Source organism: Osmia bicornis, chromosome 16 (genome assembly GCF_907164935.1).
Source record: "Osmia bicornis bicornis chromosome 16, iOsmBic2.1, whole genome shotgun sequence".
NCBI lineage: Eukaryota > Metazoa > Arthropoda > Insecta > Hymenoptera > Megachilidae > Osmia > Osmia bicornis.
This window is the reverse complement of record NC_060231.1, coordinates 3,211,503-3,227,992: the sequence shown is the minus strand read 5'-3', so window position 1 is coordinate 3,227,992 and position 16,490 is coordinate 3,211,503. Positions and strand designations below refer to the sequence as shown.

The following is a 16,490-nucleotide window of genomic DNA, read 5'->3' as shown; positions in this document are numbered from 1 at the left end:
CTTGACACAAAACACAGTTATAAGTATAAACAGTAAAGATTCGTAATATCTGCTTTGAAGAATGGAATTATTACTTCTTTTATATTAAATTAATAATAATCTGTGCAAGGTTGAGAATGCTCAGTCTGTAAAGGGTTAACGAGGGTTGAAATCTGACGCAATGATTTCCTGGAACCCCAGAATTAATCGATCGATAGTTAAATGCTTGCAATCTGATTTTTTCAAGCTTTATCGTACAACGTGCAGCGTGGTATTAGCTTAGTCAAGTGGATAATCGAAGCATCGTGCCACGAGATATTATCGACAATAATGTTTCCACGCACGTTGAATTTGTTTATTATCGCGAACATGAAATCTCAATTGTTTATTGATCACCATTCTGGTATAAAAATTCCTTCTGTTGCAAGGTTTACCATTTTTCACTCGTTCTAAAACGTAGCACTTCCTGGAATGGATATCTGCTCGATTTCGAGGAACGCACAGTTAAAACAAAAACAATTTCTTTCATTATCTAAATAAAGAAAAAAATCTATTTCACGAACGGGAAATAGTTAATTGTTTTCTCTTCGAACGATAAACGTCGATAGCTTTAAAAACAGTTCGCAATGAATCTTGCTAAATGGAAAATCAAACTTTTAATGATTCCCCTCGAAGCATTTCGTCGAACAGTTTGCGCGTTTCGTTTCCGCCGCAGATTTGTGGGAACGTGTCGGTTGCACATCGCGGATACTCGTTTCCAGAACGAAAGTAAGAACTCCGAGTTCGAAACTGCATGTAACCGGCTGCACCGGATTTCATCTAACTTGTTGCACGATTTTGAGCTCTCCTTTTATCCTCTCCAAACTATTACTAATGGTTCTAGATACTCTGACACGGTTTCAGGACATAAAATAACAGAAATTGGTATGTGTCTGAATTACCTGCAAGTTCTTGAACCGATGGGAGGCGCACAACGATTTCAGAAACCGACAGAGGGCACATTTCCTGGCCGGTTGAGTGGTAGGCGTGTTCACGTTCACCTCCTGCGTCGCCTCTACGCTGTTCCCGGTTAGCCCAACGCCGATTTCCGATCCTCGGTTCATCTATAAACAGGTAAAGCATTGGTGTATTCAAGATTTGAATAATTATTGTAGGATGCCGGTGGAAGAATTATGGGGAGATTCGTCCCGGGAACCGTCCACTAGAACTCGTCAGTGGGGCTGACGCGGACGGCTCCTGCCTCAGACGCCTGGGTTCTATATTCACATATGTTATATATATAAAAGGCCCGTATATCCACAAGGCCCGTATATCCAGAAGGCCCGTATATCCAGAAGGCCCGTATATCCACAAGGCCCGTATATCCACAAGGCCCGTATATCGACAAGGCCCGTATATCGACAAGGCCCCTATATCCACAAGGCCCGTATATCCACAAGGCCCAGATATCGACAAGGCCCGTATATCGACAGGGCCCAGATATCCATAAGGCCCGTATATCGACAAGGCCCGTAATGGACCGCTTGCGAGAAAGGATGGTTCCACGCGCGACACCTTACGGCCATCACAGGAAAGGCCCAGGGCGCCGAGAGTGGGTGGTCCCGGGAGTGGGGATCGTCGAGAGTGGGAGATGCCGGTAGTGGGGAATGCCGGGAGTGGGGATCGCCGGGAGTGGGCGTCCGGTTGTGTTCTTCAGAAATCCCGGGGCCCTCCCTACACCCCCGGTGCAGGCCACTGTGGGGGTTTTAGCGGGTAAAACCCCGCACTACTTCCGGCCCCTCCCTAGGGGGTTGGAGGTGTCTTTGGAAGATTTCCCCCACGTAAAAAAGAAAGGGGGGCGCGGGGAACGCCATGCTCCCCTCACAATCCCCACATTATTACCAAGGATACTATTATTTCTAGTGTTCCATTGCTTACCGTGATGATGGAGGGACGCGGTGCACCAGTGAAGTGCTCAATCACCTCCCAGTTGGACTTCCTCAGGGGTGTGTGAGGCGTCTTAGGTGTGTTCGGTGTGTGAGGCTGCGAAGACGGTGTCGACGACTTGGAACCCGGAGGATCCAACAGTAGCTCGACCTTAGGCTTGCCGCCATCGTTGCTGCTCACGTGCTGCCTCAAACTGGCCCACCTCCTGGTGCTTCTCGCTGGTCCGCCGACGGACCTAGCCGCCACTTCGCCCTGTTAATCAAATCACGGAGGAGGGCTGAGACTTTGAGAAGAAGAAATACATCGGGTCGAAGGGTTGATCAAGAATCCAGGAAGCGCGATGAAAGTCCCGGATAAGACGAGGTGAAAGAAGCAGGGGGAGACTGAAAGGGCGCAAGACAAGGGCTTCATCGTCTGATTGGGAAATCGAAATTTAATACTTCATCCTTCCCCTTTCAGCTTCTCAAAGCTTCTTTCTGCTTTGCTCTAAAAATCACTTATTGCTTCAGTTCTTATAAAGTATGGAATTTTCAATAATCTTTTATAGATTTTCAAAATAAATTCTGATTCATTAATTACTATGGTAATAGCGTTTGTAAGATGCAAATTGAATTTCAAACTAAAATTGTATTTGTAGAATCGTTTTTCAAGATTGATTAATTTATTTGTTAAGTAGGAGGATGTAAATGAAGCGATTTTAAACGGTTTGAAGTATTGCGTAGAACGAAGGCGGCAAAGTAAACTTTTAAATGAAACTATATCGACAAGAACCTTTGGAAAATTAACACCGTCAACTCGTGTAACGGTTCAGACAATTTTTCGACGCGATTAAACTCTTCCAGACTGTTCCTCGAAGACATTTATCGACCTTCCCTTGGAAAAAAGCAGACCTTTCAGCGTCTCTTTTTATTCAGGTTACTCGAAGGAGAGGCGCATCCGGAAGGAATAATTAACGAGATTGAAATAATTCATAAACAGTTGCTTAAGAGTTAATTTAATTTGTCGACAAACTTACAAAAGAAAAAATGGCGACTTAATTCCTGAATGAAATTGACGCAAATATTTGAAATATCTTTCAGTTTTCATGAAAGCAAGAGAAAATCAAGATTTCTTTAATTAAAAAGAACTTCTTGCCTCGCCGATTCCTTTCTTTATGTCGACGCTGATGAAACGCAAATATCCGCACGGATTCCCCCTCGTCGAGAGTTCCGGAACGCGAGCCAGGGAAAACACATATTTCCGGAGCCATTTTCTAGACAAGAAGCAATTACTCGCGGAGAAAGTAGGAGCGAGACTCGTTAAGCTCGGCTCGGACGTTCGATAAACTTGTATAAACCGTGTTATTCCCGTTCGAATGTCCGGAAAAAGCTACTGTCACAGCTTGGACTCTGCGTCCTTTGAATTCAACGTCCACCTATGTCCAGTGAATGCCTTTTCAACATCGAATGTGCGGCACTGCTTTTCTCAGTCTCGTCAATACCAAGCCTCTTTTTTTTAGAGAAATAGAAATTGAAATAGAAATTTTAGATTTTGAATCCTTCTGAGAATAGAAGGCTTAAAATTCATTTATGACTGAGACAATTAATTTGGAATACAATAGTTTCTTTTTTTATTTTAGACTCTACCAGACCAGTGATTTGCAGTTGGTATGTCCAGTACACTCCAAGGAGCAACCTCCTATTTGATGGACCCTGTGAGCACATTAAGTGGAATCCAAGCCTCTTTTTTTTAGAGAAATAGAAATAGAAATAGAAATTTTAGATTTTGAATCCTTCTGAGAGTAAAATTTATTTATGACTGAGACAATTAATTTGGAATACAATAGTTTCTTTTCTTTTTTTATTTTAGACTCTACCAGACCAGTGATTTGCACTTGGTATGCCCAGTACACTCCAAGGAGCAACCTCCTATTTGATGGACCCTGTGAGTACATTAAGTGGAATCTAAGCCTCTTTTTTTAGAAAAATAGAAATTTTAGATTTTGAATATTTCTCAGAATAGAAGACTTAAAATTCATTTATGACTGAGACAATTAATTTGGAATACAATAGTTTCTTTTCTTTTTTTATTTTAGACTCTACCAGACCAGTGATTTGCACTTGGTATGCCCAGTACACTCCAAGGACCAACCTCCTGTTTGAAGGACCCTGTCAGGACATTAAGTGGAATTTGTGATACGCATGAAACCTTGGCCATTTCCGAGGACCTACACTTAGGGCAATTAGTGGAAACTAGTCTTGTGGGATCTAGAAGCCCATACCCAATAAGAATGGATAAGGTAGATTATGGATACGTTTACTGGAGACTAAGGTAATTGTAGTTCCTATTTAATGAATTTCTATATATACAGAGTCTCGGAACTCGCGTAACTCCCGGAAATGGAAGGTTGCTGGGGTGATTCTGAACAACTTTTTCCTTTACCAAAATGTTGGTTGTGCTTCGTTTTTGAATTATTCACTCCCCCCTCCGCCCTCCCAGGGGTTAAAAACTGAAATGGTCCAAAAAGGTGGTTAGGTTAGGATAGGTTTTTTTATATTTCTTTCGCCCTCCCAGGGGTTAAAAACTGAAATGGTCCAAAAAGGTGGTTAGGTTAGGTTAGGTTTTTTTATATTTCTTTCGCCCTCCCAGGGGTTAAAAACTGAAATGGTCCAAAAAGTGGATAGGTTAGGTTAGTTTCTTTTATTTTTTTCGCCCTCCCAGGGGTAAAAAACCGAAATGGTCCAAATAGTGGTTAGGTTAGGTTACTTTCTTTTATTTTTTAGGAAGGGGGGAATGATGTACTCACTGAGATCGGTGCAAAAATCCACTTTTTGGACCATTTCAGTTTTTGACCCCTGGGGGACGGAGGGGGGGGGAGTTAAGGGACAGGATGACCACTAGGGCTATCTATGGTAAAAAAATACCCCATTTTCTTAAATTTAATCAAAACTTTTAATTTTGTTATAAATAAGGGTAAAATGGTTGATTTTCAAAGGTCATCTTCTAATGAGACGGTTGCCGAACGGGTTAATGAAAATTGATTTGATTCTCGCTCTGATTACCAACAGTTGTTCCATTAAACACCGTGCAAACTGTCCAATTAATTCCCCCGAGTCTCCTGGCTCGTTTAATTATTGTAATCCCGCTGTCTCGTTATGTGGACGTGGTTTAGAAACAGGTAATAGCCACGGTGAATAATTTTAGAGAATTTCGATGATACACTGTGAGTGTGTCCGCGTTTTCATTAATTAACATCTTCTACGAGCTGTATGATATATAATTCAAATATAATACAATGGATTGAATTCTTTTTCAGGTTTTCTATGGGACACCTTTCACTGAAATTGAATCAACAATTCTGATAAAAGACCTTTATCAATGCAAGCCAGTTGAAGTTGAGAATAGCGGACTAAACATTCCAGTGAATTCTTCGTTGACGTGGTGCATGGACCATGTTGGAAGTCTGATAACGTATCAGTCGGCACACATTTTCAGACAATCTCGCTGCCTGGCCAAATACGTGTCCGTTCTACTCCGCCTCCCGTTCCCGTTTGTTTCACTTTTTCGCGATTTCACGTCCGTGCGCTTCCTTTGACACCGACAAATGTTTTTTTATTAGCTTTCCTTACGGAGCAGGATCCATTAGAAGGATAAATAAACGAGGTGAAATATTTTCTGATTCCATGGATCATTAACGAAGCTAAAAATACAGAGCGATATTTCTATGCATGTTATTTGGAGATGATTTTAAAATATCTTGAAAATAATGGTAAAATGTTCGCTTCGATCAAGAGAGTGATGAAAACGTATATAAAATATTCCTTCCTTAATGCGTTCATTCGATAGTTATGAATAATTCACTGTTTGGGATTAATTGAAGTGGCAAGGCTGTTTCGTGCTTCTGCTTCCCTTCCGATTTGGAAATCATTCGACCGTGTTTTAATAACATTTCGGCTCGATATTCATTAATTATTCAAGGTTCGATATCCGATGATCGCGATTTACCGCCGTCGCTTTGCTACGTAATTGTTGACGGTGTACAGTATCAGAAACCATTATAAATGAAACGTTCAAAAATATTGAATCACGCTGTTTAAATTGCTCCCAATTTCAGTGAGAATTGGAGAATTGTTCAATCTCTTGAATTATACTTTTAGAATGATGTAACACTGTAAACGTTTTGTATTGATATGTAAACAGGAAATTCAAAGTGAAAACTGATATTTTCTGGGAGGTGATAATTATTAAGTGAAGCAAGGGGAGACATGATAGAGAGAAAAGAAAAAATTTAATATATTTCGCCCACCGAAAAGCTATAAGACAATATTTCTATCAGCGGTATAGCAACGGTCAGGGACCGAATAACCAGGCCGTTACATGTGCCGTTGATGCAGGCGCACAAAAGAAAGGGGTGGCGGGCCGAGAAGTCATTTCAGACAAGGCCCGTCGCCCCCAACGCGGATGATTGAAGAGGGGGCATTTGCCCCTCCCCACACGTGGGTATCGCGACCTCGAGGAACTATATTGGGGATGCAGGGCACGCGACTCAAAGGAAGCACATGGGAGGGCTAGTCAGACCTCCTCCAGGATGAGGCGTGCAGTTGCGCCAGGGGTGGAGGGTCCCAGTGTTGTTCGTTGGAGGTCCCGGGGACCTCCCTATAGCCCCAGTACGGGCCCCCTCCCTAGGGGGATGGAGGTGTCTTTGGAAGATTTCCCCCACGTAAAAAAAACAAATATAAATTTTAATTGAAAATAAAACAAATATTACTGTTTGTTTTTTAGGCTTTTAATGGATACTATTATACGTACAAATTGACGTCACGTAAACCAGTAGAAAAAAAGAGAAAGAAAACAATGTTTGGAGACCAAATAGCAGTGTAATTTGCCCGGTGGAACGTAAAATTTGGCGAGAGAAGGTAACTGCGAATTTTGCGGTTGACATAGGGTAAATTCGACCGAGCAGAAACGTTAATAATTGCCGGTTGAAATGGAGCGTGGTGGAAACACAGTGACAGCTCTGATCCTTCTGAACGATGCTTCGAACGTGGCTGAAAATTTTCATTTAAACGCTCCTCTACCCTGTTCCCGATACAAACATTAATTTAAATAAACGTCGTACTTTATTTCATAGGTACAGAACAATTTTTTTCAATTTGAAATTTCTTCTTCAACTGTGAATAAAATGAAAGTTCAATAATAATTAACGTTTGTTACAGGTGAAAAGAAGAGAAGGTTAGAGAATGATTGCGTTTTATCCGTGCACTGAAAACGTAGCCTTCTCAGCTGCTTCAATATTACGAGTGGTGAAGTAAGAAACCGTTTCTCACGGAACTTTCTTAATACGAACTTTTGATTCTTTCATCCTCGCCAGATGAGGCGTTCTCTCATTAAACACACCGGGAATCTCTTCCCGGAGAAAGAGGGTAGTAAATAAAGGAAGAGGAGAAAAAAAAATCGATCAAGGTGCGAAGGATAGGTATAAATTACCTTCCCGACGCGTTCGTCAGAGGTTCCGACGCCCTTCTCTAGCCCCAGTGCAGGCCGCCGTGGGGGTTTTAGTGGGTAACAATCCCAGACTACCTCCGGCCCCTCCCCAGGGGAATGGAGGTGTCTTGTTGAAGATTTTCTCCACGTAAAAAAAAAAACGGGGTGCCGGGATATCGACAAGACCTGTGATGGACCACTTGGGAGAAAGAATGGAGTTACACGCGCGACACCTTACGGCCATCGCAGGAAAGGCCTAGGGCACCGGGAGCAGCGAGGTCCCGGGGCCCTCCCTATAGCCCCAATGCGGGCCACTGTGGGGGTTTTAGTAGATAAGAATCCCAGACTACCTCCGGCCCCTCCCTAGGAGGATGGAGGTGTCTGTGGAAGATTTCCCCCACGTAAAAAAAAAGGGGGATGCCGGGATATCGACAATGATGGACCACTTGCGGGAAAGAATGGAGTTACACGCGCGACACCTTACGGCCTCGCACCGGGAGCAGCGAGGTCCCGGGGCCCTCCCTATAGCCCCAATGCGGGCCACTGTGGGGGTTTTAGTAGATAAGAATCCCAGACTACCTCCGGCCCCTCCCCAGGGGAATGGAGGTGTCTTTGGAAGATTTCCCTCACGTAAAAAAAAGGGGGGTGCCGGGATATCGACAAGACCCGTGATGGACCACTTGGGAGAAAGAATGGAGTTACACCCGCGACACCTTACGGCAGGCCTGTCCAAGTAGGGGAAATCTTGGTAAGCCAAGTAAGGCTTACGGTCATCGCAGGAAAGGCCCAGGGCGCCGGGAGCGGGGGGGGTCCCGGTGTGTTCTTCAGAGGACCCGGGGCCCTCCCTATAGCCCCAATGCGGGCCACCGTGGGGCTTATAGCGGGTAAGAATCCTACACTACTTCCGGTCCCTCCCTAGGGGGATGGAGGTGTCTTTGGAAAAAGGGTATAAATTACCTGATGACTTCTTCGACTGGCACGAAGACTGAGCCTATGGCTCCACTCGTGTTTCGGGAGTTCCACCCCGTATTTCTCCATGTCGCCCTTCCCTTTCTTCCGGTCGCTCGGTGAAAAGCCCCTTCTCGACCCACTGGAACACCCTCGTCCGCTATTTCATGCCTCCCCCTGCCAAACAGACAACCAGTTTTAGCTTTCCTCTTGAATTCCTGTTGCCATAAAACTAGGGAAAATAACTAGGTGTGTCTTCAGTAAAATATGTCTGGGTTCTAACTCTGACACGTAAGAAACAGCGAAAAGCTCTGTTTTTAATTTTTTTAACTACGGCGCAGCTGACTAAAAATTTTCAAAAAAATTGAGAATAATATACACTTATAAAAAAAATATGAATCCAGATCCGCGACTCTTTCCATACAAAATCGACATTTTTCTGAATTTTTCAATTTAAAAATCTGCAAAGCTACTATAATATGTGCCGAGTGAATAGAAATATCTCTGATTTTTTTCTCTGGTAGGTGTGTTTTACATTTTTGCCCATTACTACCTCCCCAAATGAGATACAGGGCTGAAACTTGGCACAGACTGTTTTTTCTTGATAAGCCTTCGAATGAGCCATTGCAAGTCGAATTTGGTTTGGGGTCACTTTTGACCACCTTATGCGGCTATACCTTTTGATTAATTATTACACAAAGCCTGTGTTATCCTAATTACATAATATTTCAATTTTGCAGGAGAATTCATTGGAAAATAAGGACTGGAAAGCCAAGGTACCAAGGTCTGATAATTCCACATACATGGATGCAAACAGTACTTAATCAACTTATCAAACTATGATGCTATCTTTGATGGATGACTCTGCAGAGAATGGCCAGCAGCCAAGGTGCTGAATGAACTTATCGCGAAAGTTATTACCTCAAGCTTCCTCGGTTATTTAAACAAGAAGAAATCATTTGTAAAGTTTTCCCCGAGGTGTTAGCATAAGAGGAGTTTCAGTTTGATCCTCTCTCCAACTCGGCGCCGATGGAAACGAGACGGTTACATCCATAATCCGTCGTTCAATTTTCTATTCCTTTAAAAACAGAAGGACTGTTGAAAGTTTCTCAAAGCAGCCGAGGCTCCTGTTCCTTAATCGGTTCGCGGATGAAGTAGAATGAGAAATTGTTTTGTTACGACCGGTCGAGGGATTGCGGGAGATTCGAAATTGCTTTTAGCCGACGGTTAATTAAAAACTGACTGAAACTTCTCGCCTGTTGGACGCAGATGAACCGCGCGGTAAGATGGTAGCCGCCTCGACACCATTTACACCGTGAAATTGCAAGCCTCGCCTCCTCTGAAAATCGAGTTCTCTCTGTAATATAATCGTCCGCGACGCGGAACGCTCTACCTGTGAATTTTTCACTTGGTGCTTTCCTCTTTCACCTATTGTATTACTAAGTTAATTAATCGAATCGTGTCAGCTTTTCAATCGACGAATCGCTTAGCTTTTAAAAAGTGCATCCTTTGTAGAAAGGTAGAACATCTAATCATGTAGTTGTATGGGTTTGAATGTTTTAACACTAGATTGCCGGATTCACATCCGTCAAAAAATAGGTATAGCACATATGGATTTTTGGAAAAACACTGGCGAAAGATGTTATAAGTGAATTTGCAATTTTAAAACTTATGTAAAATAATTTATAACGTATATTATATAGAAGTATACTTTCACAACAAAAATTAGTAAAAAAAAAAGAAGAAAAAATACTATCCACAAGTGTGGATTCGAACCCCAACTATCTGGGTAAAAGACTAGCGCTCTACCACTTCAGCTAAGGAACCGTTTCGCAAAGAACAATTTCATAAATGATATATCAGTTACCTGAGAGTATCAGAAACTTTACATTAAAATATCTCAAAAATGAAGGCCCATTCTGAATAAACCCATTGGGGTTTTGTAACCCTATATGTATACTACAACTTCCACCTAGTGCCATTCCAAAAGCCATTTCCACTACCGTGTGTTCCCCTTGTAAGGAGCGATATGGGGAAGGAATTAGTATTTGTATACATTTAATAATTCTATTAAAAAGCAACATATTTTTAAAAAAAATTATTTAAGTTTTTCTATATAGCAATAAAATCGTAAATGAGTCAAATTGACTAGCTCCGGCAATCTAGTGTTAAATTGTCAACAGTTTCCATCTAACATTTCCACAATTTTCTTTCAGTTTCTTTGGAGAAGAGGTGCAAAGTGTCCACTCCGGAAAGCAGACGAGGGAAAACGATTTTGCTGAGTTGCCAGTGGCCGTCCACTTCCGGAAATTCGCAATGTTCCCCGGAAATGGGTCGGCTCGTTTTCCGCGGACGCGCATCCAGGGAAATCCACGAATTTTCTAGCGTCCTTTCGCGTGGTCCACAGGAGGGACGAAAACAAATTTGCGAGAGCAATTTCACGCGCGATTGCTTCGTACCAGAAGTTGTTTTGCAGGTGCAAAAAAAATTGACGATAAACGTTTACGTTGGTACGGATCAAAAGAGAAGAGGTTAGGAAATCATTTTTGGAAAATGATTGAAAATTTTTTTCCCTTTCACGAATAAAAATAAAGAAAAAAAACAAACCAGATTCACCAGGTGTGAAATGTGCATTTTATTTCACAATAAAATGACACTTGCATGTTTTGAATGTCACGTGCCATTTTGTTTTCACTTCTCTTTCATTCTGCAAAAATTGTTACCTTCAATTAATTCGTGGGAAATAAAAACCTTTTTGTAACGTTTGGGTAAACATTTTCGTCCGCCATTTTTTGGCGGTTGAAAAATGTTTTCCTTCAGTATATTCGAGTAGAAGGGCTGCGTGAACAGTTATCGTTACTTTCGTTGCTTTATTGCGGCTAATTGGGCCAAACGATAGACATTACGCTGTAATTATGTCCCAACTAGCTCTCGTTTTACATAATTCCTTCTGAATGATGGTATTGATCTTCTTCACCCTCGAATGCACTAAATACCGTTGACTCAGGACCTTTTCTGTTTTAACTTTAGAAAATTTTTTAATACAGTGGTACCTCGGTATACGTCCTGTTTGGACGTGACAAATTTTCGGAATACGACATCAATTCTTTCTGTGAATTTTGCGTTATTTTTAAATAATTATCTCAAATAATTAATTATATTCGGAGTTGATGTATTATTAACTGACTGATCAAGAAAGGATACAACAGAAGGCAATAAAATTTATTACATTTGGTTTGTTAATTTAGAATCTATCATCAGGTTACATTTATACGATAAGTTTCCGAATGGCCCCACCAAAATTGAGAACTCAGGTTCGGTATATAACCTAAATTGACTACCAGAAACCGATTAAAATTGGTTTCAGAGCTGGATGTCTTACCGTTTTCGAGATATCGTGGTAAGGTTAGGTTCGATTAGGTTAGGTTCTGTGTATGCGCAGTATCGAATAGCGCATGCGCAGTATTAAATGGCGCATGCTCAGTATCGAATAGCGCATACGTAGTCCCAAAATTGTACAAACACAGCCCATTTATATTTTACAAGTTAATTATGTTAAATAAACTAGTGAATATTTTTTATAACCTTCTGGGAAATTATTAATAAATTATTTCACAACCCCATTAATGCAGGTATAATATCAATAGGAGTTTTTTTTTTACATTAATTCTTATAGGAATGGTTGGTTTGGTATAAGTCCAAACATCAGGAACGGATTTAGGTCGTATACCGAGGTACCACTGTATTTTTCTAAAATCAATCTTAAATGTCGATATTCGAATAAGACACGAGGCGAGATCTGCTGTACATATACGCTTCTGGTGTACATAAAAATCGATCCGGAGTTGGGTAACGTGCATTAATTCTTAATCAGACTTTCTTTTGTACCGTAATACCGCTCGCTAAGTAGAGGCTGATGTAAACTTTAAAGAATCGAAATTTACATTTTACTTGAATCCTTGAAACGGGTTATTTCAGTCGCTGATGGATGGTACCTTTTATCCTGAATTTATTGCATTGTATTTTAACGGAACTGAGTGATACGGAATAAACGTAGATTGTAAAAAGTGATCAAGCTGAAACACAGTTTTTGAACTTTTCAAATTTTTCCATTTTATTGGAAAAGTGAACGGTATGAAAAAAATGGAAAACTCCATTATTGTAACAGCAGTGAAATTTAATAACAAACATTGAAGTACCGTTTTCTTTTTTTTTCAGGAATTGGAATTAGTCTTCTGTCAAGGAGTATTCCCAACGGTGAAAGATTTCCATCAAAGGAAAATATGATACGCAAACATTGGGATATTATCGCGTGAACTGATCGATGGTACGTAACTCGCAGAACTTCCTTTGCTAATAAGTGTCTCTAATGAAAATGGACTGAAGCACACTGATGTTTTTCCAGGGAAGGGTGCTGATAAAGAGAGGAAAAAGGATCGCGTGCAGGAGAAGAGAGGATTCCATCCATCAGAGGAAACTTCCCAGAAGAAATAAAAATAGAAACCGAACAAAACTTCTTGGCTCCTTTACTCCCTATTCGCTTCTTTCTTCTGGCTGTCTTCAAAACTGTTGTTGATCTTGAAAAGTGTCTCCGATGTTTACTGAAATGAAAACTTCTTTCTGACAAGAATTTCTGATATAATGGCACACCAGGATCTTCAATTAAAAGAAAATGCACAGAATTAATTTATACAATTTTAATTAATTTATATTATCGTTTACAGTGTATCAGTCAACGTGTTGATGAAGAAAGAATCCTGAACAGAGCAGTAACTCTATCAGAAGGAAGAAAAAGCAGGAGCAGGATTTTCGATATCGAGTGGCAAAGACGAGTTGTTGCAAAGAGGGTGTTCGAGGGTCATCCAAAGATCCCAATTTGTCCTTCGTCGCTTGCGCATTTCACCACAGAAAGTGGAAAGCTGGAGGGAAAAAACACATTTGGAGAGATAGCGACGATACTCGACCTCTGACCTTTCATCCGCGACAAACGATTCGTTAGAAATGGCCGTTTATTTTAAGGGCAGGGGTATTTTGATACCAGGGCCGGCCCTGGGCCTAGGCAGACTAGGCGGTCGCCTAGGGCCCCCAAGGTCCTGGGCGCCCTAAGGTCTAGGGCCCCCAAGGTCTAGGGCCCCTAAAGGGGATTGCTAATTATGGCAGAATGGGGTCTTCGTCGACTCTAGAATTTTAACTCAAGACAGGGCCGGCCCTGAGCCTAGGCAGACACATTGGGTCCGCCAAGATCCAGGGAGTCTCAAGGTCCAGGGTCCCCCAAGGTCTAGGGTCCGCCAAGGTCCAGGGTCCCCCAAGGTCTAGAGTCCTCCAAGGTCCAGGGTTCCCCAAGGTCCAGGGTCCCCCAAGGTCTAGAGTCCCCCAAGGTCCAGGGTCCCCCAAGGGGATTTCTAATTATGGCAGAATGGGGTCTTCGTTAACTCTAGAATTTTAACTCTAGACAGGGGCGGCCCTGGGCCTAGGCAGACTAGGCGGCCACCTAGGGCCCCCCAAGGTCCAGGGACTCCTAAGGTCCAGGGTCCCCCAAGGGGATTTCTAATTATGGCAAAATGGGATCTTCGTTAACTCTAGAATTTTAACTCTAGATAGGGCCGGCCCTAGTCCTAGGCAGACACCTAGGGTTCCCCTAGGTTCGGGGCCCCCCAAGGGGATTTCTAATTATTGCAGAATGGGGTCTTCGTTAACTCTAGACAGGGCCGGCCCTGGGTCTATATACTATGCCGCCACCTAGGGCCCTCCAAGGTCCAGGGCCTCTCAAAGTCCAGGGCCCCCATAAGACAATTTTGCGTCTAATGGAATATTAATTAGTTACACAAGCGTTAATTTTATAAATTTTATTTGATCTACTTTGTTTTATGTCATATTATGCAAAGTGACCCTATTTTGGAGTTCGCCTCGGACCTCCGAAATGTCAGGGCCGGCCCTGTTTGAAACCTCTCTGTCGATTCTCTATCCAGTATTTAAATGGACGAGGAAAATGAAAGATCGATTTCGAAGGTACTAATTAGAGAATTCGAGCGATCGGTATCGAGACCCATTCTACAGCTGACCATCAATTGCTTCCACACAATCAAGCAATCAGAACCGCGTGCATCGTTGACACACGATTATATAATAAAAGATGACGGGGACTGAGACACCATACGATTCCCATTACCTTGTCAAGAATCAATGAAAAAATTGTAGGAAATTGGTGTAATTATTGCAATCGAGTGAAATGATGTAAAAACGAGAGGTAGCTTCACTGGCACACTCCGATTATACATACGTGTGCGGATACGAAATCACAATGCAATCCAGCGATCGATAATGGTTGCGATGCAGGGGAAACCTTACGTTCTATGCACGAGCTCTGCTTTTGAAGCTAATCGAACAATATTGCGGGCTGCTATTCAATTTCAGAACCAGTGAAATCAGTTGAAAAAGAAATGTAAAAAAAGGAACTACAGGTACTGGGAATTTTAAAATTGACCCTTCTTTTAAAATTATACATTTTTAAATAATTCTTGTAATATTATATTGCTATGCAAATTAATTTCTCTTTCTGTTTAATTTTGTCAGAATAAAGCAGCAGACCTCCAATAATGGTACTCAGATCCATAGTAGTTTAACAGATAATAATAATAATTAAGTAAGTACACTAAATAATTATTTTTCTTTAAATAATCTTATTTATAAAAGGTGTTTTTTCCAGCAATGTAAAACCCCAATAGACTAGAGAAGAAAGAAAAAAAGGGACACTACTGCACTCCAATAGGTCCCGTGTGTTTATTTATTCTCTTTTACGTAACGAATGCCAATTAAAATCGTTAACGTGCTCGCCGTTCGAGTGACAATTAGTGCAGGTACCCGCATATGGTCGAGGAGGATGCGTCTGATTAAAGATGGCCTGTTCTACTTGACCGAGACAAACTATAAGGTACTCCCCCTTTCTAACTTTGTACGGATAAACTATTTGATCACAAAACAGTATTTTTTTTTAATTAAAGTTTAGAGTCGCAACAACGTCAAAGGTTATTACAGTAATATAAACAAAGCACCTTTATTTTTAACAGAATTTCCAATTTTAATTTAGAATATTTTTTTCAAACTCTATGGTTCTATTTTATTTTTCAAGATGTTGGAAAACAAAAAACTGGGTCAAGGTTTTAACAGCTTACACTGGTGGAATTAATTCTGGACACTTATTTCATATTTTTGCAGAAAATGTATATTCTGCTATGCTGAATTGATACCGTAATATTTTTATTGCAATCTATAATGTTTATACTTAATATTTTCACACGATTTGGTTTGTAAATGTTTGAAAATTTTAATTAAAATAAATATAAACCGTGATGTTATTTTTGTTTTCGCGCCTGGCAACACGAAACGTCGCATGATGTGAAATAGCCAATCACAGGATGAAATTAATTTCTTTCTACCTCCTTTGATGTGTTGAAATTGTAATTTTTATTTTATATTAAAAGCATGGCTGTAAATGCTCTTTTTATTGATTTTCTTATACAAGCGACACCCTAAAATTAGAAAGCAATGATTAGAATATAAAATATTAAATAATTTGAATAAGTAAAAATTTAAAAGTGTCCAGAATTAATTCTCGGTGCTCGTTTCCAAAAGAGACTACTGATAAATAATCGAGTACGACTCTGGATGATCTTCAAAGTACAACCGAAGTACTTTTCTCGCAGAGAATTGTCGCATTATACTAAGCTCTGTGAACCTGCAGGAAAAATACGTACTAGTACGTGTACTCGTGCCGTGCAGAATCTTCTTTTCCACTCGATAAGAAGTATTTCCTGTTCCCAGCTTAAAACCAGCCGAGTCTGCAACCTACTGGTCCCATGGAAAACGTGCTTTATCTTTTATTCAAAGGACACGAAAAAGAGTTTTGACCCACCGATCCGGTGATACATTCGTTAACACTTAAACCTTTGTGTTAATAATCAAAAAGTTAATGGTTATTTTATTATCTGGAGGGATCCAGACACTCCGAGCGTTCTTCTTAACACGAACATGACATGAATGTAAAAATGTCCAAAGAATGAGGATCTGGAGTAAGGTTGAAATACCCTGGCAGGAGGATAATGAATTTTTGATGTCAATATGGAAATGGGTATTAAATTATTAACGCAAAGATTGATTTATTAAAATTTAGAGCC

The 16,490-nt window shown here is 41.0% G+C and overlaps 1 protein-coding gene across 2 annotated transcripts in view; it reads right to left on the bottom strand.

The window, feature by feature from the left end:
• The window catches only part of LOC114879773 (adenylate cyclase type 6-like), a 66,348-nt gene that overhangs the window by 46,002 nt on the left and 3,856 nt on the right, over positions 1 to 16,490 (bottom strand). For both annotated transcript variants that reach the window (XR_006830230.1, XM_029195025.2), the window contains exons 2-4: positions 8,326 to 8,493; positions 1,897 to 2,157; positions 921 to 1,082 (exon numbers count right to left, since the gene is read on the bottom strand). Coding sequence is in view for 1 of the 2 variants with exons in the window: in XM_029195025.2 (XP_029050858.2) it covers positions 921 to 1,082; positions 1,897 to 2,157; positions 8,326 to 8,406 (504 nt within the window). In the remaining variant the exon portion in view is untranslated. The remainder of the gene's footprint in view (positions 1 to 920; positions 1,083 to 1,896; positions 2,158 to 8,325; positions 8,494 to 16,490) is intronic.